The sequence below is a fragment of the Trichosurus vulpecula genome, chromosome 9 (genome assembly GCF_011100635.1).
Source record: "Trichosurus vulpecula isolate mTriVul1 chromosome 9, mTriVul1.pri, whole genome shotgun sequence".
NCBI classification, from domain to species: Eukaryota; Metazoa; Chordata; class Mammalia; order Diprotodontia; family Phalangeridae; genus Trichosurus; species Trichosurus vulpecula.
This window is the reverse complement of record NC_050581.1, coordinates 101,178,991-101,206,565: the sequence shown is the minus strand read 5'-3', so window position 1 is coordinate 101,206,565 and position 27,575 is coordinate 101,178,991. Positions and strand designations below refer to the sequence as shown.

The following is a 27,575-nucleotide window of genomic DNA, read 5'->3' as shown; positions in this document are numbered from 1 at the left end:
TAATTTTTTTTTCTTGTTAGTCAACAGCTCAACTTAATTGTAATGATCATTTAATTTACATTGTTACAGGGCATTGCATATGTGTTCTTGGTTCTGCTTATTTCACTCTTTATCAGTTTACGCAAACCTACTCACATTTCTCTGAATTCCTCATTGGTAATATTACACAATAATATTTCATTACATTCAGCAGTTCCCTAAGCTTTGTTTCTTAGTGCATACACATTGCATACACAGCTGCTTTGTTTCTTATTCATTGCTACCATTGAGTGATCTAGATATTTTGGTACATATTAAACCTTTGTTTTGGTTTTTGGTTTCTTTGGGCTATGCCCAGTAGCAGTATTGTTGGATCAAAAAAGAGGAATAAGCCGCTTTCCTATGTAACTCCAGAATGGTTGGGTCATTTCATAGATATTTTCACAGTACATCAGGGTGTCTTCCCACAGACTTCCACAGACACTCCAATGTTGGTTTTTGCTGTTTTTGTCTTTGTAAGTTTATGTGGTCTATAGCAAAACTGCAGTCATCTTAATTTTTTTTTTTTTTACTGTTAGTAATTTGTAGCATATCTGTAAATGGTCACTTACTATTCAACTCATCTTTTAAAAACTTCTCACTTTTGACCACTTTAACTATGGCTCATGGTGTAACACACTTTAAAAGCTAATCAGATGATTATTTTTTGTATAATTGGTATTTATGCCGCTTAAAGTAACAATTTGCCTTTGTTCTATATTAATTGGAACAAATAACTGTGGACTAGATTGGAATACATTTTTTTACCTGTTATGCTAAACAAATATATTGGTAATGAATGGCTTAGGTGGTATTTTTCTTAAAGTATATACACCAAATTGATACCACTCTACCAAGCAAACTGTGGAACAAGCAGCATTATGAATTCTGATGAACCCTAATCACAATTCATATGAAAACTGTTTTAGATAAACTTGTAACTCTGTAAAGCTCACTTCAGTGTTGGTCTTTTAATTTGTATGCTAATATCTTTCATGTCTCTCCTTAATCTATGTAAAGAGTGGTGGTGAATTTTATAGATTATTATCTCACCAATAAACTATATTAGTGAAACACTTTTGAGTGCCTCAAAAGATATAGTTATGAGGAAGCATAGTTTAGCAGAAAGAAAACTGGACTAGAAATCAATTCTGCCTGTCTATAAAATTTTTCTGTTCTCTGGTCTTCAACTTCATCCCTAGACTTCTAAGGCTTCTTTTAACACAAAATCCTTTAATTAGAAAATCACTCTATTTCTTCCTAGATTACATGAAATTTCTTCCTTTTTCCCCACCCCAAAGGCCCTCCCCCCCCCGCAAAAAAAACCCGTAAATTGAAAAAGACTAGATGAACTAACCTTTAATATAAGGCCCCCAAATTTGCTGAACTTCTACCATTTCTCTACACACATACCTCCCCACCCCCAGTGTGTGTATGTGTGTAAATCTTGTGTATAAACTTTCATTTTTAAAGTTCATAAGCATAATGCCTGACCTCTTGGTTTGTGGATTCCTGAGTTCATGAAGTCCTGTTTCTACTCTAATATGTCTCTTTACATTCCTATGGAATATAGATAGAGTTTGCCAGGAAGAATGTTGATAGTGCCAACCAAAAACTACAGGATGCCCAGGATAAGCTATATCTCTCATGGCTGGAATGGAAGAGGAGTATAGGCCATGATGACAGTGATGAATCACACTGTGCTGAGGTAAATGACCACTTGGAATAAAACAAGGATGTTTTATTAGAAAATTTCCGAGTAAATAATATAATTCATGTAATCTAATTTCTCTTTAGCTTTTGTTCTGGAGTTTTGTGTATTCTAATACTTAAAGGTTCACACAATTTTGTTGACACTGCCACTTTGGAGTTTCTCCCTTAGTTTTGGTCTTCTGTACTGTTAAGATAATGGTTCTATAGGTCCAACAGCTTACTTTCTGCTTATTTACATTCCTTCATGGATTATTGCATCCCATTGTTAAGGAGGAACTCCAGGATTTCTTTATAATATGTATTCATATGTATTCCTTACAACATGTATTTTACCATTCTCTTATGTCTCTGAAGAACAAAGTGATCCATAGTAGATTAATTTGAGCTGTGTTTCTTTTTCTCTTTTCCTCCCCACTCCCTCTCCCCTAGCATATTGAATCCCAGACTCTAGCTATAGCTCGGAACCTGACGCAGCAGCTCCAGACCACCTGCCTTACTCTTATGTCCAATATCCAGGGGCTACCCCAGAATATTCAAGACCAAGCCCACCATGTTGGATCAATGGCTGGTGAAGTCTACTCAGTATTTCGAAATGCCACTTCCTTTAAGGAAGTATCGGATGGTCTCCTCAGTTCCAGCAAAGGGCAGCTGCAGAAAATGAAGGAGTCTTTAGATGACGTGGTGGATTATCTTGTTAACAACACTCCTCTCAACTGGCTGGTAGGTCCCTTTTATCCTCAGCTGGCTGAATCTCGGATTGCTGAGCACCAAAGTGAGAGGCGAGAGACATCCCGCTACGAGGACAAACAGCCTGAACGCAGCACAGCTTAACCTTTTATGTGACATTATACTCTTCTGCCAGCTAGACACCATGACTCTTCTAAGTTAAAAGTATCATGCTGCAAATAATTCAAAGTTGAGGAGGGGTAGAGCTAATGAACGCCATCATTTCCCAGTTCTAGAGAAATCTCAGCCTTAAACTTGCTAAAGAATGGGAGAATGGATTTTAAATTTTAAATGGTTTTGGCAGCTCATAATAGGGAATTTCCAGTGCTCATCTGGCTGGCTGTCCTGTCTTTGATATGCAAAATGGGAAAATTGAGTGTCAGAGCTTGACTAGAACTTGCTAAACAGTGCAACTACTTAAGGATTTGCTGGGGCTAGCAGTAGCCCTACAGTCTAAGCAACTGTATTAAATAAATAAACCATCATAAAAAACTACTGCCATAACTAGTATACTTGTTGGGGCCCTTTTAGATTGGGGTTTCTTACTATTTCTCTCCTTCCCCTCTTCCAGTTATGGGAGTGCTTTGGCAATTTTATTTTTACCTTAAACATTTTTTTTTGTTCTGAATAATATTGAAAATTAATAAAAGGTTTCTTATTAGTAGATGTCCTCAGATTCATGCTGTTTGTTCTAGGTGCTTTGTGTCTGGGCTATAAAGCACGAAGCTGGCTGCTTAAGTTGTGGAACAGCTGCATATTCAAAAACTACTTAAATGCTTTTTAACAATGAAGTTGGAAACATTTCAAATGTAGCTTATGGCTGGTGAACACTGGCCCTTTCTTCACTTCTACCTGGTGCATTGCTCAAATATGTTAATGGATTTTTTTTTCTTTTAATCTATGGGATGGGATCTTTTGTGGCTGATCAGTCATTCTTACTCAGACCTAGGGCAGAAGATTCCAAAGCTGACGTCTCATTGGAATTGTATGGGGTTTGGGTCCTAATAAGACAGAAAGGGGACTTAGTTGGGAAATTAATTAGTACTCTAGTACTTAATCTCATTTAGGGGTAGGAGTGGTGAGGGGGTCAGTCATTTAAACCTTTTTACCAAAATTAAGGACCCCTTAAGTACTTCTACTGCATTATTTCATTTTCAATTTCTTATTCATATTCAACAATATTCATTTTTACCTATTCATTATCTTCACCAAGAGACTAAAACTAACTTAGCATTAATGGTGACCACCAGAAAAGATTGACTTTCTTCCTTGGAGAACCAAAATGTTTGACCTGCTAGCTTCCAAAAAATATTTTGGAAAATACTTGGCATTTTTTTGTCTCCTGTGCTTTCCCAGTAATCTTCCAAGATTTATTTTTTCTTGTTTCAGGTGCCTACCTTGTCAAAATTAGGAAGGTTTTGATGTTCATTTTGTGTCAGGTGGACAGGGTGAACAAATATCGGTGACCTCAAAGTGTAGACACACACACATACCCTGCCTTTTCAAAGATATAAAGAGAGATTTCTGAATTGAAGAGTTGGATTTTACATGAAACCTAAATTTGCCCTATTAACTCCCCCCTTTCATCTGGTTTCTTCTGTTGGCCCCCAGGGTGACAGAACTAAAATCTAATCATTCACATGACAGCCACCACCATTTTGAGTCTTTAGCAATACTTTTAATAAGGATAGTCTAAGGATGTGTTTTGATGTTGACTAGACACTAAATCCAGACTAGTATAATCTACTTCTTTTGCTTATTTTATGAGGCTGATATTTAGGCTACAATCACATATAAGGCAGAGCACTCAAGTGGATAATCATGAGGTCATAAACGATTATGGTTTTAGAGCTGAAGGGAATAGAACATTTGAGGTCATCAGTGGTCTCTCCGCCCTGCCCCCCTTCATTTTCCATTTGAAGAAATTGAGGCTCAAAAGTCAAGTTCCTTCCCAAGGGGCCCACATACAGGTGGTGAATGGGAAGTAGAATTTGAACATAGATGTTACTGACTCTCCCAAATTTAACATCGCATCCTCTATACCAGACCTTTTGAACATGAGGCCCAGACTGCAGCCCAAGATTAAAATGTAATTGGGAAATATTTAATGAAACAAATACATTTGAATATAGATCATGTTGATATTTGGTTTTCTAAGTGAATGTGTGACTGACTCTCAGGGATCCTTTATGTACAGTTTAGTGGATTATAATTTGACTCCACTGCACTACCCCATGTTGCCTGTTAGAGAAGTGCTGGATCTAGATTCAGGAGCATCTGGGTGACCCTGGGCAAGTGACTTGTCTGAGCTAATAGTGTATCTCTCATAGGTTTGTTAAATATAAGTATATTTTAGCCAGCATAAAAAACTGAAATTCTAAGTCAGACTTATAGGAGCAAAATAGAACAAGAATTGATGTGCCAGCAACAATATTTGTCTCAAACCTTTAAGCAGCTTACATTCTACAGAGAGAAAGATGTAGAGAGCACAGTAATGTACCATGTAATATTGATAGTGGCACTAACAACTAGTAGAATTGGGAAAGACCTTTTGTAGGAAGCAGAGTTTGAGCCAAACCTTGAAGGAGTGTCTTTCCCCTCCCCCACAGCAGAGATGAAAGAACACATCCCAGGCCATGGGGGATAACCGAAGAGAAGGCATGGAGGCTGGTGATGGAGCAGAGTATGGCTAATGAAAAGCAAATGAAGTGGTATTCCATGCCTGAGGTGGGCAGACTTACTAGATTATCCTTCTGAAACAGATCATTGTGACTTCTCTAAAGGAAATTGCCTAAGAGCACATATTAACTCAAACATTTGCCTGCTATGCATTAAATAAACCTTCATGGTTGTTGTTCATGACTTTGCTGTTCAGATAATTTTAGATTTTAATTTTTTCTTGTGACTGCAGAACATGCTTTATGTAAGTTAGATATAACTTATCTATATATATCTATATAACAACTATCTAAATATAGAGGTCAAGAGATAATGTAGTGTGGGCATTTTCTAATGCTCTAAGTTAAAAGAACCTGGAAAATTTAGGTGAATGCATGATTAGATTCATTTACTAAGGTCAAGATTACAGTAAGTTGATCAAATTTCCCAATAAAGATGAGCACCTACAATGCAAGTAAGTACTTCATGTTGGTTAAAGTGAATCAAATGCTTAATTACCATTTGGAATCAGTGTCACCATTTTTTAATAAAAGTTGAGAGAGCTGGGTTAAGAATGCAACTCTAAATAGCTGAATGAATGCCACTTCTGGATGGGATTAAAGTTGACCTTTTGAAAGAAGTTTGGTGAGTGTCTACCAAATAGAGTGACTTTGATTGCACTGTAATTCATGTAAACTACCACTCCCAGCTTTTCCTGGCCTGATGATAAGCTCAAGTCATAGCATAAAGGAAGAGGCCTATCTTTTCCCTATCACAGCAATACATACTCAATAATCATTGCCAAATTACTTGAATAAAAATTAAAAAGGAGAGGGGCTGGGACCGGTGACTGGTGTTCTCATCTTTTAAGTTGTGAGCAAAGGACTATGGTGCACAAACACTAAACATACAGATGTAGAAAATCATAATGGCTTTCACAAAACTCACAAAGTAATTGTTACTTAATGGTGTAGATGTACATCAGTGTGCTGTAAGGTAATGAGCCATCGACAATGATGTAAATGGTTCACATAAATGAATACCATTAATCACAGTTGCTGGTTTTTCCCTTTTCTGACCATGATTAAGGACAATGAAGGCACAACTGGATAACTAGGGTTGTCTAGTTCCTGCTTTCCTGTCTTCCTCCAGAAGTGAAGTTTCTTTTCATGTAGTACTTCCCTTTTTCCTCCACTTGAAAAGCCTAGAGCTCCCTCTCTGACTTCCCAATTCTCATCCAATTCTTACTAGGGGTTCTAGTACTAGAGGGCTTAGTGAGTATGCTGCAGGAGAGATCCAGGTAGAGAAAAAAAATAAAGTGACAAAGAGCTATGAATTCCTGCTGTCCAAGTTTTTGGGGCTAAAGGGATGGGTTAAAGTGTGTGTAGATATAACAAGAAAACAAAAACCAGGGAGGCATTCCACAAACTAGACACTTTGTGGCTCAGTCTCCTGTGTACCTGAAAATCAAAACTAATTTTTCCTTCAAAGTCAGCCTCAGGTACAGGTTAGTGAAGCTTATGGGCCTGTTTACTCCTGCACTTAAACAATCCTGGGCTGTAGCAAATACCAAGCCTGCTTCTTAAACAGGGCTTCTTAATTTGGGATGAGAGAGGTCTGTGAACTTTGGATGGAGAAAATCCAATTTTTATTTCAATATGATTGGATTCCTCTGTAACCCTAAGATTTCATTTTATGCATTTAAGAACATTCTGAGGAAAGGTTCATCAGCTTTACCAGACTGTTCAATGGATCCATAATGTAAAAATAAGTAAATAAAGTTAAAAACGGACCCCAAAAGAATTTGAATGTTAATTTACTAATTCAAAACAAGGAACTTCAACAACCAGACCATCAGGGGCAAAAGAAGCTCCCCACCACCCCAAAGCGACTCCTTCATCTAGATGTTTTGCCCTTTTAAGCTTTATTAATGCCTTTTGCATTTGCATTACAGTTATTTCTGTTTTATTTCATCCTTACTCCCTAGCCGGTGCTCTTCTATTCTAAAAAACAAAAGCCTAGTTCAGCAAAAACAGCTGATACTATCCATCGTTTGATGGTGTATGCCTTCATCTATTCCTGATTGGCTGAAATTCCTTTTATAGGAGACAAGGCCTTCTAAGGCTCAAAATGTAAATATTTTGGAGAGTTAGCATTCTGGGGCATAAAGTTCACTCTAAGTGGCAGGAGCGAGGGTCTAGAAAGAAGAAAGGTACTTGCCCTTGAAAGTTGTTCAGTTGTATTCAACTCTTTGTGATCCCATTTAGGATTTTCTCGGTAAGGATACTGGAGTGGTTTTCCATTTCCTTCTCCAGCTCATTTTACAGATAAGAAAACTGAGGCAAATGGGATTAAGTGACTTGTGTAGGGTCACACAGCTAATAAGTGTCTTGAGACTGAGGTTTCCCTGACCCTAGGCCTGTCACACTGTGCCACCCGGCTGCCATGAAAGCAAAGAGGCTTTAATAGCTTTAGAGACTGGGGCTCAGGGGAAGGGGTCCAGAAACTAAATGGTGCAGTGGATAAAAAGTTAACTTAAAGTCAAAAGTTCTGGATTCAAATCCAGCTTCAAACACTTACTAGCTGTGTGATCCTGGCCACATCCCTTAACTTCTCTCAGTCTCATTTATCCTCATAAAACTGGGATAATGATGGCATCTACCTATTCCTAGGACTGTTGAGAGGAAAAAAGAGAATATTCATAAAGCAATTTTCAAACCTTAAAACTCCATTTGAATGCTAGCTATTTTCTTAGAATTCTAAGAATTTAAGTTTTGTCCAGGGTCACACAGGAAGTATAGTATGTGTCAGAGCTTAAATCCAGGTCTTCCTGGTTTCAAGGTCACCTCCATATCCTAGGCATCAAGGTAACAAAACAGAGGGCTAGACCTGCGGTGGTGGAAGAAGACCTGAATCCAAATCAAGCCTCAGACCCTATTTGTGTGACACTAATAACTAACCTCTCTGCCTCCATTTCTTCATCTCTAAAATGGGAATGCCCCTCAGAGTTGTTACGAGGATCAAATGGGATAATGTGGGGAACTAGGAGGAATTGTGTTTCCACAGGATTAAAAGTACTCCTAGCTTCAGCAAACTGTAAATCAGGTGACTGGTTCTAATCTGAGCTGTGATCTAGCAGAACCAGGCTTCTCATCAGGTGAAAGGTTAGAAGCTCCTACACTTGCTTAACCAGCTGTTAGAGGTGGGGCATGACATGGGCAGTTCAGGTTGTTGCATCTGGCCAATGGAGAGCCATGTGGGAGATTTGAATTCGAATAGCATAAAAGGTTGGCCTTGGTCTGAACAGACTGTACTCTTCAGTACTTTTCATACAGGACATACCCATTTATTCAGAGAGAATAAATGTAAACTATAATGAAAACCTTCCTGGTTTTCCAATAAGTGTTGTTTATCCCTAGACTAAGTATGTTTCTCATAGATAATTGTAAAGCGCCTTGCAAACATTAAAGCACTGTGTAAACACTATTTCATGATACTGCTCAAGGTGTTTGGATATCATCCCTAGAGAAGATGAGGAATTTGCCTGTGGCAACACAGCTATTAAGTGTCAATCGGGATTCAAAGTCAGATTTACCTGACTCTAATCCCAGGACCATTAAGTGATCAAAGTGAAGTCCTGGAGATGCCAAAAATTAACCTTATTCATTTAACAGCCTTCCATAAACTAATCCTCTGCATGCTATTTTAGTGTGAAGGGTCGAAGTTAGGTTTTAGATTAGCTTTGTCTCAGATACCAGTCCAGGAGCTAGTTCTTGGCTAGGATGAAGATTGCCTGTTTACATGTAGCCAAACATGCTTTACATCACACGTGTAAATTTTGATTGATGAAATCTTTTTTTTTTTCTTAAGGACCACACCTTAAACCCAAATCATTCTGGCTCTCATTGTTTGGCCAACAATAGGCTCCAGGCCAAGCCCCACTTGGTCATAGTTTGGGCCTGGACTGGCTCAGAGTGAATGTAAATTGCAATTGTTTCTGTTTTAGAAACCCTGAGGGTCTTCCCTCCTAGATTGATTATTTTTTTTTTGACTAGGTAGAGAGGTCATTTCCTGCCTCATTTCTTACCTAGCCTTAAGCACTGAATGGGTGTTGCCTCAGTCAAACTAAGACCTGGTAAAGACCTTAGCTTAAAAAGGCCAAAGGCTCCCACTGCATCCAGGGCCATCTCCAGTCATTCTGATCTGTATCTCCCCTGGACCCAGATGTCTGTAGAGGAGAAAGTGAGGCTGGTGACTTTGCACAGCCCTCCTTCACTTAAATCCAATTCACTTGCATGTCATGGCATTACCTCCCTGATGTCATGGTCCTCTTTGACAAACCAACCCATGCTTTACATCACACAGGCTAACAAGGCTTCTTTAAGCATCTAGCCCCTATTACATACAAAGCATTGTACTCAGCACTAGAAAATAAATAAAATGAAAAACTGCCCTTGCCTTCAAAGAGATTCCATTCTATTCAGTGGACCACAACTTGCATAGTTAAGTAAATATGATATGATTTGAGTAAGGGGAGAGTACTTAGACCCAGAGGCGTCAGGGAAATTTTTCCCATAGGAAGAGGCTGGAACTGGAGCAAACTTGTTCTAGTTTGAATAGAAGTTGTTGATTAGTGGATTATATTCCTTTTTAATGAGGGGAGATCTCCTGTTACAATGATGGGTTTAGGGAGGGCAGTTATTCAAACCAAGTAGATATTTCCTTTTTCCTTCTATTCTGGATATTTCAGGGAAGAGCACTTTGTTTTGAGGTTTGGGTTTTGCCTGGGGGGGAGGGTCTGAACTATAAATATAAAGGAAACAAGCATTCATTAAGCACTACTATGTGCTAAGCACTTTACAAACATCATCTCATTTGATCCACAGATGCTATTACTATCCCATTTTACAGTCGAGGAAATTGAAGCAGATAGAGATTAAGTGATTTGACCAGGGTCACAAAGCTAGAAAGTGTCTGAAGCTGGATTTGAATTCAAGTCTTCCCGACTCCAGCCTCTTACCTACTTCACTACCTACCTACCTCTCATGATAGACACCTCTGGTTTGCATTTGTACACATAGCTAACCCCTACCCCTCTAGGAAATAGCTTCTATAAGACCCCTTGATATATGTATGTGTAATCCTATTTCTGGGAAACAGACATCTATAGAAGATACTTCTGGAGATAACTTTCTGAGGTCCAAGATAACGTTTTAAAAAGCTGGGAGGGGAAGTATTTCTTCCAGAATGAAATTTTTAAAAAAGGCTATTCAGTATATTCTAACACAGAAGCAACAAATAAGGGCAAATTTCCTTCTAGTTATCCTGGATCATTTCAGTATTATTCCATTACTGGGAAGGATGGAGAAAGATTTAAAAATAACTTTTTGAAAAATTAGCTGATTACTGGATAAAATAATCCTAGCTTTGAGGCTCCCCATTTCATCCCAATGGGCTCCTTTTCTTTTTATTTTATCCTACAGTGCAGCTAGCTGTGATTACCCTCCTCTGTTTTTCATTTGAACTGTTAATTCCAGGTTAATGTCAAATAGGCAGTCTTTCCAAAGGTAACTTTCCATCTGAGAAACAAAGTCTTAGAATGTTATTAATTCCCTATTGTCCCTTAGGTTCCAAAATGGAACCCTACTTCCTCTAGGACAGCTTCTATCTGGGTCAGGGACTGCACAAAGGTGAAGGGTCAGTTGCTAGCAGATATAAGTCAACTTCAGTGTTATTATAACAATTACTTCTTCAGAAGCAGCAGCTAGGTTCTGTGCTCAGATGTTTAAAAAACTTGGCAAACTGGGTAAATGGTTCTGCAAGGATGACCAGCCAGCAACTGGGCTCCATAACCCCTCATTGTCTTTTATAGGGCCTGATAAATGTGGAGCACTGACCTAGTTAGGTTAGAATTGAGTCCTGATTTTTCCAACTGTGTGACCTTGAGGTGGTTATTTAACCTTTCTGAATAAAATTTCCTCATCTATAAAATGGAGAAAATGGGATGAACATTTAGAGTTGAGAAGGACTACAGAAATAATCTCAACTAGTTGACCCAAAGACATTAAATTTAGGACTTGTCCAAGGTTATATAGGCAGTACCAGTCATGGGATAAAAGGATCATAGAACCAGAAGGTCACATAGTTTGGGGGTTTTTTGGGGGTGCAAGATTTGTTTTGCTTGACTATGCATATTTTATTTTATTTTCTTCTTATTCAATCTTTTATTTTTTCCCAATTACATGTAGAACAATTTTTAACATTCATTTAAAAAAGTTTTGAGTTCCAAATTCTCTCCTTCCCTCCCAGTCCCCCGATTGAGAAGGCAAGCAATTTGATATGTTATATATGTGCAGTCATGAAAACATGTTTCAGTATTAGTCGTACTGTGAAAGAAAACACAGACAAAAAAAACAAAGTAAAAAAAAAAGGTATGCTTTGATCTATATTCAGACTCCATTAGTTCTTTCTCTGGAAATAGGTAGCCTTTTTCATCACAAGTCCTTCAGAATTGTCTTGGATCATTGTATTGCCAAATCTTTCATAGCTGATCATCCAGAAGGTCATATAATTTAGCACTTTACAGACCACAGAGATTAAATAACTGACTTGGCCCAAGATCAGATAGATTGTTAGTAGCTGGGAATTGAAAACAAATCCTCTGGTGTCAAATGCAGTCCAAATGCAGAAAGATTCAATGATACCAGGCTCTTATGGAGTCTGTAAACTCTGTGGGATAAGGGATAGGGACTAGACTTGTAATCTCATTATCATAGGGAACTCCCAGATAAGGAAGCTCCCACTACCGATGCCAGTTGGTACCTTTTCTATAATTTCTAGTCTTAGAGAGTTGCCGAGAACACTGGGAGGTGACTTGTATCAGAGATGAGACTCACACCTAGGTCTTCCTGGCTTGGAGTCTGGCTCTCTATCCACTATGCTATGTAGGGTTGTCTACACAGGGACAAGGGAAGAATAGAGGATTAAGTAAGTGGCAAACCACTGGCAGAGGTCCAGGCAAATGACTGGCTTTGGAAAGGTCTGGCAATGGGTATAAGGGACTCAATATTGAGAAAACAATGGCTCCCTGGGGCAGCATTAAAAAAAACCCTAGTGGTATTAGCGTACTGGGCAAAAACTTGTTCACCCAGACAAAGAGAATTCTGGTTCTTCGGGACAATAACAGTGCAATCCTATCCTGGGGATAAGGCAGAAATGTAGTCACAGGAGAACAAAACAGGAACTCCAGAAAAAAATAGAGTTGAAGCAAAACACTATGAGACTACCCCATTACTGTGTTTGGAGACACACCTGTGCAGAGTGGAAAGAGCAGTGGACCTGGAGCCAGAAGATCTGGGCTTGAATCCTACCTTTAGTATTTCTTAGCTCTAATACCTTGGAAAAATCCCTTAACCTCTGAATCTGATTCCTCTTCTATATAATGGTGTAATGGTAAGAAGGGTGGGACTTTTTTTTTTTTTTTTTTACTGTTTTCTCTTTTTGGAATGCTGAGGTAATCAAATACCTTTGATGAGTCTTGCCTTTCAAACGTAATGGCAAAGTAGAATTTTTGTTGTCTTTTGTTTCTTTGATTGAATCAAGAGTCTTTGACCTGCTTAAGAAACAAGAAAGCCTAGTTCACATAGTTGCATGGTTATGATGCCCTCTGACCCTGAGAAGGGTATATAAGATCTGAGGTTAGCATTTTGGTTTGGGGCTCTCACTCACTGGAAGAGTGTCGTGTGATTTGACCAGATGAAACTCTGGGTAGCCATTGTTAAGAGCCCCCCAGCTTTGAAAACCCAGATGTTGGTGCTTCTCTTTTTGGTAACTATGTATGTGATGTCTTGATCAGACAAAGCCTGTCTGTTGATCTGTTTGTAGTTTCTGTTTATATTTGCTCTGAAGTTCAGGGTGCTGACTTTTCCCCTGAACTAAGTGAATGGTATATGTATGTTTGATTAAAGTAAGATTGTTAACCCCTTAAAGTTGTATTCCTTAGAAAAGCAGATCAAAGAACCCGTGCTAGCACTCCTCCTGTGTGCTGGTGTTATTGGCCTTACACAGTCATAGTAGTGGCAAGTAGCATTGTTGTTACAAATGAGGATACTAATACTTGTACCACCTAAATCACAGAGTTGCTAGATGCTTGAGTTTTCATTCCACTTCAGACGTTTACTTAGTTGTGTGATGCTACTAGCAAGTCATTTTTTAACCTCATTCTCAGTTTCTTCTTTTATTCTGTAAAGTGGGGGTAATAAAGGGTCTTCCTCACAGGGTACTTGTGAGGATCAAATTAAAGTGTATAAAGTGCTTCACAAACCTTAAAGCCCTCTATAAATATTGGCTATCATTACTATTATTGTTAGGAAAGTTTTTTGTCAACCTAATAATGCTATATAATTGTGAGTTATTTCCCTGATTAGGACAAGGATTGGAGACTAGTTTGGGGCTGAGACTATGCATGAGGATTAAGTAAATTCAGCCAATATGGTTAGAAGGATGAGCGTGGGGCAGAGGTGGCAAACACCTGGCCAAATAGAGGCAGCAACACTCCTGAGTATAGTCCAAACTATAATATATATTATATATTATATAATATATATATATTTGGATATATATATATTTTTATATATATATATATTTGGATATATATATCCAATATATATATATATAATATATATATAATATATATATTTGGATATATATATATTTATATATATATATTTGGATATATATATATATATCCAAATTAAAATATAATTGGAAAATATTTAACAAAATAAATAAAAAATACAGTAGAACATAGATAATGTTAACATGTTGTTTCCTAAGTCAATACATGGTATGTAGTATTTAGTGGCCCCTTTTCTATTTGAATTTGATGCCACTGATGTGGGGGATCCCAAGCAGGTTGTTAATGCTATTAGGTCTCCAGGAAAGGAGGATGGGTGGTAATTCTTAGACTCTTTGTCAGGTCTATTTTTTTTTAATAAAGCCTATCCAAGACAGCTTCCTTTTTGTTTCCTAAACAGTCCTGTATATAAAAGTTTCCAAAAATTCTCTCCATCAGGCTCCTGAAACTCCAAGAACTCCTCCATTTAAAGGATAAAACCTAGCAGAGTCATTTGATCTTTTTGGGATACGAAGCAAGTTTCATATTCTAGTAGGGCTATCATAGCAAAGTTTTGACTCTTCTAGTTAAGAGTGGGATAACTTCACAGGAGAATAGCAGTCTCTTCCCTAGAGATCCACTTGAGAAAAACCCCTATCCAAAATTAGTATCATTGCTTTCAGAATCTGAGAGGAAATTGGGGTATATTACACAATCAGAATCCTTTTAAGGATTCTGTGCATAAGCTCTTTCTTCAAGATAGAGGATGGGTCAGTTTGAACAAGTCTGCTCTATGGCTCAACATTAAATTATTTTCAATGAACAAAAATTGATTTTATCATCCTCCCACCTTCCCCCCCGCCCCAATTAAAAAAAGAGAAAAGAAAAACAAAACCCTAGTGACAAGTAAGCATAGTCAAACAAAACAAATTCCTGCAGCGGCCATGTCCAAAAATATATATTTTATTCTGCATCTTGAATCTATGATCTCTCTGTTAGGATACAGGTAGCATGAATCATTACTCCTCTGGAATCACAGTTGATTATTTCATTGATTAGAGTTATTCGGTGGAAGCAATGTCAATAGCTGAAATTTTCAAAGTGCCTTAAGGTTTGTAAAGAACTTTATGAACATGACATCATTTGATTCCTATGAGATAAGCTGAAGAGCTATTCCCATTTTATAAATGACCAAACTTGATTTATAAAGTTCATTGACCTGCTCATGGTCACACAAGGAGTAACTGTTAAAGGCAGGGTTTGAACCCTGGTTTCTCATGAATTCAAGTCCTTGTACTACAATCCAAGTTCTAATACTGCACAATTCTAATCATTTGAATAATAATTACTTATTGCATTTTCCACTTAGGATTCTTACCAGAGACATTGAGGATCACTTAATTTTAATTTCTTAAAACCTAATTTTCATTTAACTCTTTTGTTTTGGTGTCAGTTTTCAATATATCTCTCCCCCTTCCCGACCCATTTAGTCAGAATAAGTGGGGGGGGGGGGGGCGGGCCTAAACAGGTGAGCAAAACTAATCAACACTTCAACTAGGTCTGACAATATTCAATGTCCAAAGCATATTGCTCCCTAACTCCTGCAAATAAAGGAAGGAAGATTATCTTAAAGGTAGTGTTAGACTAGTCAAGGGATTATATTGTGGATACCATCCAGGGTATGGTTTCCCATCCACTTTTTTCTCCATGCTCAAATAAACTTTGCTGGAGACCTTGGGGTGGGGGTTGGGGGTGAGGTCTCCAATTATAAATTAGATGCAATTATTTGGTCTTAATAGTCTTTAAGGACTGGATATCAGGAAGCTGAGCTGTTTGAGTGGCTCTCCTGAGAGATCTTCATTTGTTTTTAAAATTTTTTTGGTAAATTTTGTTTCAACACATGATAATCCTCCAGGATGTAAAATCCTTGAACACAGTTAAATCAAACAACATATGAGTGATTTTGATGAGTACATGCAATCTTTACCTTCAACAATTTTCCATTTTTTAAAAGAAAAATTGTGTGCTTTTGAGCTAGTAAAAATGTTTCCCATTCTTTTTGACCTAAGATTTGTTACTGTTATTTTTCCTTTACTTTCTTGTAGGGCAAAATAGATTTCTATTCCCCATTGCCTGTATACCTTATTTCCCAGTTGCATGCAAAAACAGCTTTTTTTTTTTTGAACATTTGCTTTTAAAACTTTGAGTTCCAAATTCTCTCCCCTATTCCCTCCCCACCCACCATCCCTAAGAAGGCAAGCAATTCAACATAGGCCACATGTGTATCATTATGCAAAACCCTTCCACAATACTTATGTTGTGAAAGACTAACTATATTTTGCTCCCTCCTATCCTGTCCCCCTTTATTCAGTTTTCTCCCTTGACCCTGTCCCTTTTTGAAAATGTTTGCTTTTGATTACCTCCTCCCCCCATCTGCCCTCCCCTCCATCATCCCCCCTTTTTTATCTCCTTCCTCCTTCTTTCCTGTGGGGTAAGATACCCAATTGAGTGTGTATGTTATTCCCTCCTCAGGTCAAATCTGATGAGAGCAAGATTCACTCATTCCCCCTCACTTGCCCCTTCTTCCCTTCCCACAGAACTGCTTTTTCTTGCCACTTTCATGTGAGATAATTTACTCCATTCTATCTCTCCCTTTCTCCCTCTCTCAATATATTCCCCTCTCATCCCTTAATTTGATTTTTTTTAGATATCATCCCTTCATATTCAACTCACCCTGTGCCCTCTGTCTATATGTGTATACATACATATATATATATACACATATACACACACACATACACACATATATATATACACACACATATATATATATATATATTCCCTTCAGCTACCCTAATACTGAGGTCTCATGAATTATACACATCATCTTTCCTTGTAGGAATATAAACAAAACAGTTCAACTTTAGTAAGTCCCTTATGATTTCTCTTTCTTGTTTACCTTTTCAAGCTTCTCTTGATTCTTGTGTTTGAAAGTCAAATTTTCTATTCAGCTCTGGTCTTTTCACTGAGAAAACTTGAAAGTTCTCTATTTTATTGAAAATCCATATTTTGCCTTGGAGCATGATACTCAGTTTTGCTGGGTAGGTGATTCTTGGTTTTAATCCTAGCTCCATTGACCTCTGGAATATCATAATCCAAGCCCTTCGATCCCTTAATGTAGCAGCTGCTAGATCTTGTATTATCCTGATTGCGTTTCCACAATACTCAAATTGTTTCTTTCTGGCTGCTTGTAGTATTTTCTCCTTGATCTGGGAGCTCTGGAATTTGGCAACAATATTCCTAGGAGTTTTCTTTTTGGGATCTTTTTCAGGAGGCAATCATTGGATTCTTTCAATTTCTATTTTACCCTCTGGTTCTAGAATATCAGGGCAGTTCTCCTTGATAATTTCTTGAAAGATGATATCGAGGCTCTTTTTTTGATCATGGCTTTCAGGTACTCCAATAATTTTTAAATTATCTCTCCTGGATCTATTTTCCAGGTCAGTGGTTTTTCCAATGAGATATTTCACATTGTCTTCCATTTTTTTCATTCCTTTGGTTCCATTTTATAATTTCTCAATTTCTCATCAAGTCACTAGCTTCCACTTGCTCCAATCTAATTTTTAAGGTAGTATTTTCTTTAGTGGCCTTTTGGACCTCCTTTTCCATTTGGCTAATTCTGCCTTTCAAGGCATTTTTCTCCTCATTGGCTTTTTGGAGCTCTTTTGCTATTTGAGTTAGTCTATTTTTTAAGGTGTTATTTTCTTCAGTATTTTGGGGGGTCACCTTTAGCAAGTCATTGATTTGTTTTTCATAATTTTCTTGCATCACTCTCATTTCTCTTCCCAAATTTTCCTCTACTTCTCTTACTTGCTTTTCCAAATCTTTTTTGAGCTCTTCCATGGCCTGAGACCAATTCATATTTTTCTTGGAGGCTTTTGATGTAGGCTCTTTGACTTTGTTGACATCTTCTGGCTCTGTGTTTTGGTCTTCTTTGTCACCAAAAAAAGGTTCCAAAGTCTGAGTCTGAAACTGAGTCTGTTTTTGTTGCCATCTTGGCTCCACCCCAGTAGCTTATTTTTAGGTTTGTAATGTGCATATTGTGCTTTTAGCTGTCCTTTGTCCACTCTGTATTCCTTCATGAACTCTTTGCATATTTCTCTTACTTGTTCACATGTTTATTTTTGTACCCAAATAATATTCCATTACATCCATATAACATAGTTTCTTTGGCTATCTGGCAGGCATTGGTCATAGAATTTGTTTCCCTCTTTTGCGGAGGGAGGGGGCTGTAACAAATAATGCCTTATAATATTTTTTTTGAAGATAGATCTTTTCTTGTCAGTAGCTGCTGCAGTGCATAAACTCCACAATTAGATCACTAGATCTGAGGTATTGAAAAATTTTGAAGTTTTTCTCGCATAATTCCAGATTATTTTCCAGAACTGTTGGGTTGATTCACAACTGATATGGTGCATTAGTGTACATGTTTTCCTGTATATAAAAAGTAGTGACTTTTGAAACTATTTCAGGTATTCTTGGAGGTCATAGAGGGTCAGCTTCTCCAATAAGTGGGCTTTCATGAAGGGCTTTGAGTCTTTTAGAGCATCCCATGCTAAGAATCGTAGGCAAAGCACCTATAGGATTTTCCCTGCCTGGCAAACAGGCATCTTTAAGTATCTGAGCAAAGAGTGAAAAGCAGAGTTGTGGGATCAGACAGCTAGACTGAGCCCCCAGTCAACAATTTAAGCTTCTCCTTTCCAGACTGCTTTCAACTAATTAATCCAGTAACCATTTATTATATTTCCACTGTGCTGGATACTCTGCGTGGCTTGTTGCCTTCTTTAATATCCCTGTTACTTCTTGAAGTTGTTAGTGTGCTAGCAGTTACACTTACTGTTATTCCTATTCCCCATGATTGGCTGCTTCTAATTGGGGATGGGGAAAACATCACCAAGATTGTTAGAATTGCGTCTTAAGGATAAGTAAGACTCTGATTGCCCAAGGGCCTTTCCTATAGAACAGAGTACATAAGCTTTAGTATTTTTTTAAAAACCATCTGTCATAAAGACTTTTTTTCTGTCTTCTGTCTGATTCTGGATATATTTCAGAGGACTGCAATTGCTGGAAATCTGAGCGTGGACTATTAAGTGCATTATTACTTTACTTTTCTTAAGGTGTAAACAAATGAATATTCAATGAAAAGAGTTATGAGTCCTAAGTTCAAATTCCGGACCTGCCGTTTACTAGCTGTGTGACCTTAGGCAAGTCACTTAACCTGTCTGTCTCAGTTTCATCTGTAAAATGGGGATAATAATTGCACCTTCCTCTCAGAGTGGTTATGGGGATCAAATGAGAAAACAATCATAAAGCTCTTAGTACAGTGGCCACCACAGAGTAAGTGCTATATCCATGCTAACCGTTATTATTACTTTGACTTTGGGCTAGTCAGGTGAATTCACCAGCCCTCAGCTTCATCATTTGTAGAATGAGGGTATTGGACTGGGTGACCTCTCAGACCTCTCTCAGCTTTGCACCTATGATCCTTTTATCTTTGCTCTTGTTCAGTCATTTCGGTTGTCTCTGACTCTTTGTGACCCCATGGGGTTTTCTTGGCAGAGATGCTAGAGTGGTTTTGCCACTTCCTTCTCCAGCTCATTTTACAGATGAGAAAACTGAGGCAAACAAAGTTAAGCAACTCGCCTGGGGTCACACAGCTAGTAAGGATCTGAGGCCAGATTTGAATTCAGGTCTTCCTGACACCTGGCCTGGTATTCAACACTTAGCTGTCCCCTTTTACTTGCCCAGGGTCACACAGCTGGTAAATGTCTGAGGCCACATCTGAACTCAGTAAAATGAGACTTCCACCAAGCACCCTAGCTTTCCTTTTATCCTGCATTTATCCTATACATTTATGAACAGGAATGCTTTACACTTTAAGAAAATCTGGCACATAAAAATCTATATTTACAATTACAAATTACAAATACAAATTATAATTTTTTATTTTTGAAAGAATTTATCCCAGATTTTCTTTGATAAGACAGGTTCTCATTCTCTCCATAGATCTTTCTGTTTAAGTAGCTGTTACTTCTAATATTTGAGTTTCTTCTCTTTCAGGTGCCAGATTTTACCATCACCGACTTGTCTTCTGAAACTTATGAAATTCCAGACATTTTAGGTCTGGATGAGGAGGATGAAGCTGATTATTCACGATTTAATGGATCTGTTAACCTGAGTCAGAATAATGAATGAAGAGCAACAAATTGATCTCAAATGTACCATTTTACCTTGTTACATTACATGTTTTCTCCACGTATTTATATAGTTTTAGGGAATGGTAGTAAATTTATTTTAATTTTATTGATTCCTTATTTCATTCCCCAGAGCAACCGTTACAAACTTTTTCTTCTTTATTCAAGTCCCCCAGTGCACTCCTGTCCTCCATGCTTATAACACACCGAGAAAACAGACTGATTGCATGTTTCCCTATCCCTCCACTTTTCAAAATTACATGTCTCTCTGTTCCCAATCTCGCTCATTTCTGTGCTCGTGTTCTAGGAATTTTCCTCTCTCTAAATACATCTCCCCCTCTTTCTCTCTACTTCTTTTCTATTTGCTTACAGACATTGGTCAAATTTCCCACATCCTAAGAATATCCTCTGTTGATACTCCTGTCTCAGATAGCTACAGCTCGGCTTCCTTCTCCCTTAGGCTTCTTGAAAAGTTGTCTTTTGCCTAATATAACCACTCTCTTCATTACTTCCCTCATTAACCCCATTTAGCTTATCGAATGGAACACCTCTCAAAAGATACAAATCAGTCAACCACCAAGCCTCTATTAATCTCTTATGATGAGCCAGACATTGCTAAGTGTTGTGGGTACAAATACAATGAAAGAAACAATCCTTACTTGAAAGGATTCCTACTTAACCCATGGCCTTTTTATTTTATTGTTTTAAAATTATATATATTTTTCAATCTCCAACATTTCTTCCCCTCTCACACTAAACCCCACTGGGGTGAAGAGGGTGGGGTTCAAACAGAAAACAAAACCCTTGTAACAAATAAGCAAAGGCAAGCAAAAATAAATTTTCCTACTTGCCATGTCGAAGAATGTCTCATTCTGTGTCTTCACTGCTCTGTTAGGAGTCAGTTAGCATTCTTCACCATCAGTCGATTGGAATCATGATGTGTCACTACGTTGTTCAGTGTTCTTGAGTCTCAAGGTCCTCTTTTGAGTCTCTGCATGGGGCATTTGCTACTATTGACGACCTTTCTTCTTTAGGATCCTATCTCATCCTTGGGCTTCTGAGACAGTCTTTGTCCTTCTACCTCTTTAACCTCCCCTTCTCTGTCTCCTCTACCCTTAATTGAATTGTTTAATTTGTTCTAAAAAACACTGGAAATCTGATTTTTTTTCCTCTATTGTATGTGTAAGGAATTCTGGTTGTGAAGGCTATTAATCTAGCTTGATAATCACTGAAAAGGTTGAAATAAAGTTTGAGCACTGCTATTTGTATGTGTCTTCTTTTACTAATTATGACTAATGCTGCCTGAATAGCTATTATCTTAGAAGTTAAAGGGGGAATAAAGAGAAGGTGAATTCAGAAGAGCAAATTGGATAGCCAGGATTACCTTATTCTACACTGATAATGTAAATAAAAAGAACTATACCCCCCCAATCAAAAGTGAATGTAACAAAATTATTAAGACTAAGCAGGAGCTATGAAGAGATATGAAAAGACTCCCCTCCTCCCTCCTATCCCTTCATGGAGGTGAGAGGTCCACAGGTGTTACATATTGCACATGTCTTTGGACTTTTTCAAGGTATCAGTCCTCTATTTTTTTCCTCTGTAAAATAATACTATTTGTTGTGTGGGATGGCTCTCTGGGAGAGGGAGGCAAAATTAGGATAACTATGATGATGTAAGAAACAAGATATCAATAACAGCTTATTTTTTAAAAAAAGAGCCTACTACCTTCAAGGTAATGGAGATGCAAATACAAAGAATGAAACAATCCCTACTCCTAAGGAGCTTATATACTAATGGAGGATACAACAAATAAATAGATAAGTTTATGAAGATAACTATTTAGCACTCCCCGTGGGTTCATTTTATACCTAAAACTAGATGAACAGGTTGAATCCCTATAAAGGGGCTGACTTTCTTTCCTTCAGGGGTAAAGGTTTATAGCTTCTAGTACTGTTACTTAGAAGCCCTCATCTGTTGTACTCCCCATTGATTACCAATTAGTTGGCTAGAATTAATTAATTTTAGAGAGGGAGAGTTACTGAGACAATATTGTAAGAAATTGCCACAAAGAAGAATCCCCTCCCCTCTTAAAATATGGGACACTCCCACAATTACTTATTTTCATAAGTTTTTATTGATGTCGTTTGTTTTTTACATCAGAATAATTTTCCCTGGGATACCTCACCTTTCCCCTCCCTGAAATCAAATACCATCCCATATAAGCAAATAGCAGTTTTTAAGGACAGGGAAAGAAAAGAAAAAAAAATGGTACAACTAATCAATACACTGAGAATTCAAAAACATGTGCAACATGTGAAGCCTGTGAACCTCTCACCTCCATGCTTCTGCAATAATGGGAGAAAAGGCTCAAGTTTAGAAAGCATATGTAGTCCAGTGGCAAGATACAGATCAGGACGACTGGAGATGGCCCTGGATGCAATGGGAGACCTTGGATTTTTTAAGATAAGGTCTTTCTGAGTTCTTACTTTAAATAAGGCAAGTCTCATTTGGTGATTAAGCCTGGTTAAGAAATAAGCCAAGGAATGGCCCCTTTTATTAAAAAAAAAGTCAATCTGGGAGGGGAAGACCCTCAGGGTTTCTGCCAAAACAGAAACAATTACTACTGACTTTGGTCCCTGAACCAATCCAGACCAAACAATGACCACTAAGTGGTGCCTGGGCTGGGACCTATTGTTGGCCAATCAGTGAGATCCAGAGTGAATTGGGTTTAAGGCCTATAAAGAAATCTAACCAGCAGACTCCATGATATCTTGCTAGGTTTCAGCCATCAAAATTTACATGATACCCTATGTGGACAGAGGGACAGGAAGGAGAGAAGGTAAGGAAAGGAGGAGAAGAAGAGAGGGGAGGAGAGGAGAGAGGAAGGAGCTGAGTTGCCCAACTGGAACTGGTCAGTTGAGTCCCCAGTGGGGCAACTTGGACTACTCACAGGTTGTTGTTTATCCTTCGATCTTGAAAAGGACCTTGATATCAAGAAGATGACACCATGACTTGCAAGTGAATTGGATTTAAATGAGGAAGACTATGCAAGGTCACCAGCCTCACTTTCTCTTCCAGAGTCATCTGGGTCCAGTGGCAAGATATAAGTCAGGATGACTGGAGATGGCCTTGATGTGTTGTCATGTGCTATTCTGGGACATTGCTACTGATACCCAACAGGAAGTCTAAGTCTTCTGATTTTTAATTTTAAAGTTGACCAGGTTGTCTTGTGGTCAAAAGTGGAGTGGGAACTCAATCCTTCCTTTCCACCTTCAAGGGAAGTTACCTTGGCAACTATTACACTGGTTTGTTGCTGAGACGCTCATACTAGAATTTTCTGGGTGGTTACACATAAATCTCCATGTATGTCTGATTCTCTCCACTAACACAACTACATTTCCGATGTGGTGTCATCTGATTTAATCCGTGATCAAATTACTTCACTCTTCCCAAATTGATTAAGTCATTCCATCTAGTTTATTATGCCTTTGATTGATTGAGTCAATCAAACTTTTCAATTTTGGCCTTGGGAATTAAGATGGTAGGAACAGTGTAGGGAGCTCCTATCCATAAACTCCTCCAAACAGATTTAACAAATTCGCCAAATGGAATTCTGATTGGGAAATCTACAAAAGGTCACGGCGAGTCCTTTGTCTAGTCTAACTCAGCATACAGAGACAGAGACATCTACAGACCCTGGAGAGTCTAGACATCCAATTTAAAAAAAAAATCTTAAAAGAAAACTGCCCAGATCTCTTAGAACCAGAGGGCAAAACAGAAATAGAAAGAATTCTGTGGTAACTTTCTGAAAGAAATCCCAAAACGAAACTTTCAGGAACAGAATAGTCAAAATCTAGAGTTTCCAGGTCAAAGAAAAAATATCACAAGCAATCAGAAAGAATTGAAGTACTGAGAAGCCACAGGCAGGACCCCATATGATTTAGTAACCATGGCTATAAAGGAATAGAGAACTTGAAATGCCATATTCCAGAAGGCAAAGGATAGGGCTTGGAGCCAAAAGTAACTTATCCAGCAAAACTGAGTGTAATGCTACAAGGGAAAAAAATGGATCCTTAAGGAAATAGAGGACTTCCAAGAATTCCTGAGGAAGAGACTCTAGAAAAACTCTGCAGTTCCAATACAGGAGTGAAGAGAAATGTAAAAAAGCAAATATAAGTGAATAGTGATAAAGGACTAAATAGGGATCATCAAGTATTGACATGCAAATATAGGGTGATGATACACACATCCCCTCTGAACCTTATCATCACCAGGGTCCATAAAGGGATTCCAATTATAAAAGGCCTGGGAATGGTTCTATTATGTCTTGATGATCTTAAGAAAAGGATGGAAATAGAAGGGAAGAGAAAGGCACTGTGGGTGAGGGGGAATGGGAAGCGTTTAGCAAATTATGACACATAATGAGGGTGCCTAAGCAGATATCTATACTAACAAGGCGGGGGGGTGCTGGAGACACTTGAACCTCACTCTCATCTGAAATGGTCAAAAGAAGGAAGAATATATGCATACACAGAATTGGGTACAGAAATATATTTCATTCAACAGGGAAACAGAAGGGAAAGGGAAGAGGGGGAAGGGGCAGCAAGAGGGAGGGTAGATCAAGGAAGGGACTAGTCCTAGGCAAAGGAAACCAATGATGTACAAAAATATTTGTAGCTCTTTGAAAAAAATTATTATTTTTAACACTTTCCTTTTAAAATATTGAGTTTCGGATTTGTTCCCTCTCACCCCTTCCCCACCTACTGAGGAGGCAAACAATATGATATCAATCACAAATGTGAAACCATGCAAAACGTAATTTCCATATTAGCCATATTGTGAAAGAAAGCAAAAAAAAAAAGTGAGAAACCATACTTCAATTTATACTCAGAGCTCATCAGTTCTCTCTCTTTGGAATTGTCTTGGCTCATTGTATTGATGAGAGAAGCCAAGTCTTTTACAGTTGACTGTTATTACAATATTGCTGTTATTGTGCATCCAGGGCCATTAGTCCTCTCCATTTATATCTTGCCACTTGACCAAGATGGCTCTGGAGGAGAAAGTGAGGCTGGTGACTTTGCACAGCTTTCTCTCACTTAAATCCAATTCACTTGCATGTCATGGCATCACCTCCCTGATGTCATGGTCTTCTAGAATAATGTACAGACAACAACTACCTTTGTGAGTACTAAAACTGGCCAGTTGGGCAGCCCAGCCCTCTCTGTTTCTTTTTCTCTTCTTTCCCTTCCTTCTGTCTGCATAGGGAATCATTCCTTACCTACCGGTGTGTAAATTTTCACTGAAACTTCACAAGATATCTTGGGGTTTACAGCTAGATTTCTTTCTTAAGGACCATGCCTGAAACCCAAATCACTCTGGCTCTCCTTGATTGGCCAACAATAGTTCCCCTGCCAGGCCTGACTTAGTCATTGTTTGGGCCTGGACTGGCTCAGAGTCAATGTAAATAAGCAATTGTTACTGTTCTGGCCAAAAACCCTGAAGATCTTCCCCTCCCAGACTGATTTTTTTTTTTTGACTAGGTAAAAAATGCCATTCTCTGCCTCATTTCTTACTTAGCTTTAATTACTGAAAGTTGCTTCAGTCAAACTGAGACTGTTAAAGACCTTAGCTTAAAAAGGCCAAGGTCTCCCACTGCATCCAGGGCCATCTCCAGTCATTCGGATCTATATCTTGCCACTGGACCCAGATGGCTCTGGAGGAGAAAGTGAGGCTGGTGACTTTGTGCTGCCCTGCCTCACTTAAATCTAATTCACTTGCAAGTCATAGCATCACCTCCCTGCTTGTCACAGTCCTCTTCTGGAATAAAACAATGTTGTGCACGATGATTTCCTGGTTCTTCTCAATTCACTTTGCTTCAGTTCATATAGATGTTGCCATTTTTCTTCTGAAACCACCCCAGTCATTTCCCACAGCATAATAGTATTCCATCACAACCATGTGCTGCAACTTGTTCAGCCATTCCCCAATTTTGGGCATTCCTTCAATTTTCAATTCAGACACAGCTTTGCTCTTTACTAGTTATGTGGCCTTGGGCAAGTCACATCACTCTGGGCCTTAGTTTATTCATCAGAAAGATTGGAAAAAAAATACTTGCCTCACCGATTCTAGATGAGTCCTAGATAAGTAGCACTGGACCAATTAATTTTCTTTCTGCCCCTCACTTTCCTTATCTGTAAAATAAGTATGTGAGACTACAGAATTTCACTTTTAAAAAATTATTATTTATTTTTAACACAAATTTTAAAAAAATTTTTGGTTCCAAATTCTTTCCCTCCCACCTGCCCCTCCCCATCAAGAAGGCAAACAATACGACATCAGTCAGGCATGTGAAGCCATGCAGAACATATTTCCACGTTAGCCACGTTCCAAAGAAAAAAAGCAAAAAAAAAAAAGTGAAAAAATTATACATCAATTTGCACTGAGTTTATTCAGTGCTCTCTCTGGGAGTGGACAGCAAGGTCCGGTCCAGTTCTAGCTCCTTTAACCTGCTACTGCTACATTTGGTTTCCAGTTCCCTTTCTACTGGGGTATCCTTTCTTTTTGCAGAAAACCGCTTCAGAATCTGGTCCCGCTACAGTATGTGGCCACACCCCCACATGCTTCTTCCCCCGCCCCCTCTCCGCGCAAAGTATTGTGGGGCTCGTAGTTAAAGGCTCGGATTAAAGAGCGCGCCTTAAAGCGGCAAGTGGCCTAGGCCAATCACGTCGGGTCAAACTTCCGGAAGTGACGCCATTCGTAGGGAGCGGGGGAGACGTTTCCGTTGGCGGTTCTATTGAAGTCGACAACTTTGGGCGGTTTTTTCAGAGGGTAATAAAATGGCTGCTCCCTTGTGAGCCGGGTTGGGTGGGGGCGGCTGAGCAGTCGCCTCCGCTGCGGCCGGGGGAGCAGCGGCGGCATGTAGAGGAGCGGCGGAGGAAGACCGTTTGTCGGGGGCCTGGTCTTTTGTCGTTGTCTCTGCCCTCCCTCGCTCCCTTCCTCCCCGCTGGGCGTCATCTCCCTGGAGCCAGCCGCCTCCGGCCTTGGGTCTCCTGGGTGCGCCGGGCTGCCGCCTGAGGAGGAGGAGGAGGAGGAAGAGGAAGGAAGCAGCTGAGAACCATGAGCGCAGCCGCCGGCGGACCCGCGGCCTGGAAGAAGGACCACCTGTGGCAGCTCCTGCTGGCCCTGGGCTTCGAGCCGGAAAAAGCTGCGGCCGAAGCCGGGAAGCTCGCGTCGCACACGAAGCTGGGCGTGTAAGCGGCTGACCTGTTGGAAGCGAGCTGGGGCCCGATGAGGAAACTGAGGCCTCGAGAGGGAGGGGGAGGCGAGAGGGTAGGGGAGGGAGGGAAACAAGTAGTCCATTTTATGTATTAACTTATTTTAGGAGGCTCTCGGGGTTAAGTGACTTGCCCATTAAGTGTCTGAGGGCGAATTAGAACTCCGGTCCTCTTGACTCCAGGCCGGTTCTCTATCCACTGCGCCCCCTAGCTGCCCCTCAAGTAGTTTATTTTAAAACGCCTAGTATGTGCCAGGCGCAGCGCTAAGCACTTTGCACATATAATGTAATAATGATGTCACCTGAGCTCTTTGCG

At 39.1% G+C, this 27,575-nt stretch overlaps 2 protein-coding genes across 7 annotated transcripts in view; both read left to right on the top strand.

Moving 5' to 3' along the window:
• PLIN2 (perilipin 2) overlaps positions 1-21,245 on the top strand; it is a 34,394-nt gene extending 13,149 nt beyond the window's left edge. Inside the window, exons 7-9 of one of the 3 annotated variants that reach the window (XM_036737905.1) lie at positions 1,592-1,726; positions 2,161-2,451; positions 19,850-21,245. In XM_036737905.1, coding sequence (XP_036593800.1) covers positions 1,592-1,726; positions 2,161-2,451; positions 19,850-19,984 — 561 coding nt within the window. In that variant the 3' untranslated portion in view covers positions 19,985-21,245. Of the gene's footprint in view, positions 1-1,591; positions 1,727-2,160; positions 3,132-5,066; positions 5,320-19,849 lie in introns of those variants that run through there. The other 2 variants (XM_036737908.1, XM_036737906.1) reach the window with 2 other exon arrangements.
• A 5,506-nt stretch (positions 21,246-26,751) lies between these two features.
• HAUS6 (HAUS augmin like complex subunit 6) overlaps positions 26,752-27,575 on the top strand; it is a 39,488-nt gene continuing 38,664 nt past the window's right edge. For 2 of the 4 annotated variants that reach the window (XM_036738897.1, XM_036738895.1), the window contains exon 1: positions 26,827-27,236. In XM_036738897.1, coding sequence (XP_036594792.1) covers positions 27,103-27,236 — 134 coding nt within the window. In that variant the 5' untranslated portion in view covers positions 26,827-27,102. Of the gene's footprint in view, positions 27,237-27,575 lie in introns of all 4 variants that reach the window. The other 2 variants (XM_036738898.1, XM_036738896.1) reach the window with 2 other exon arrangements.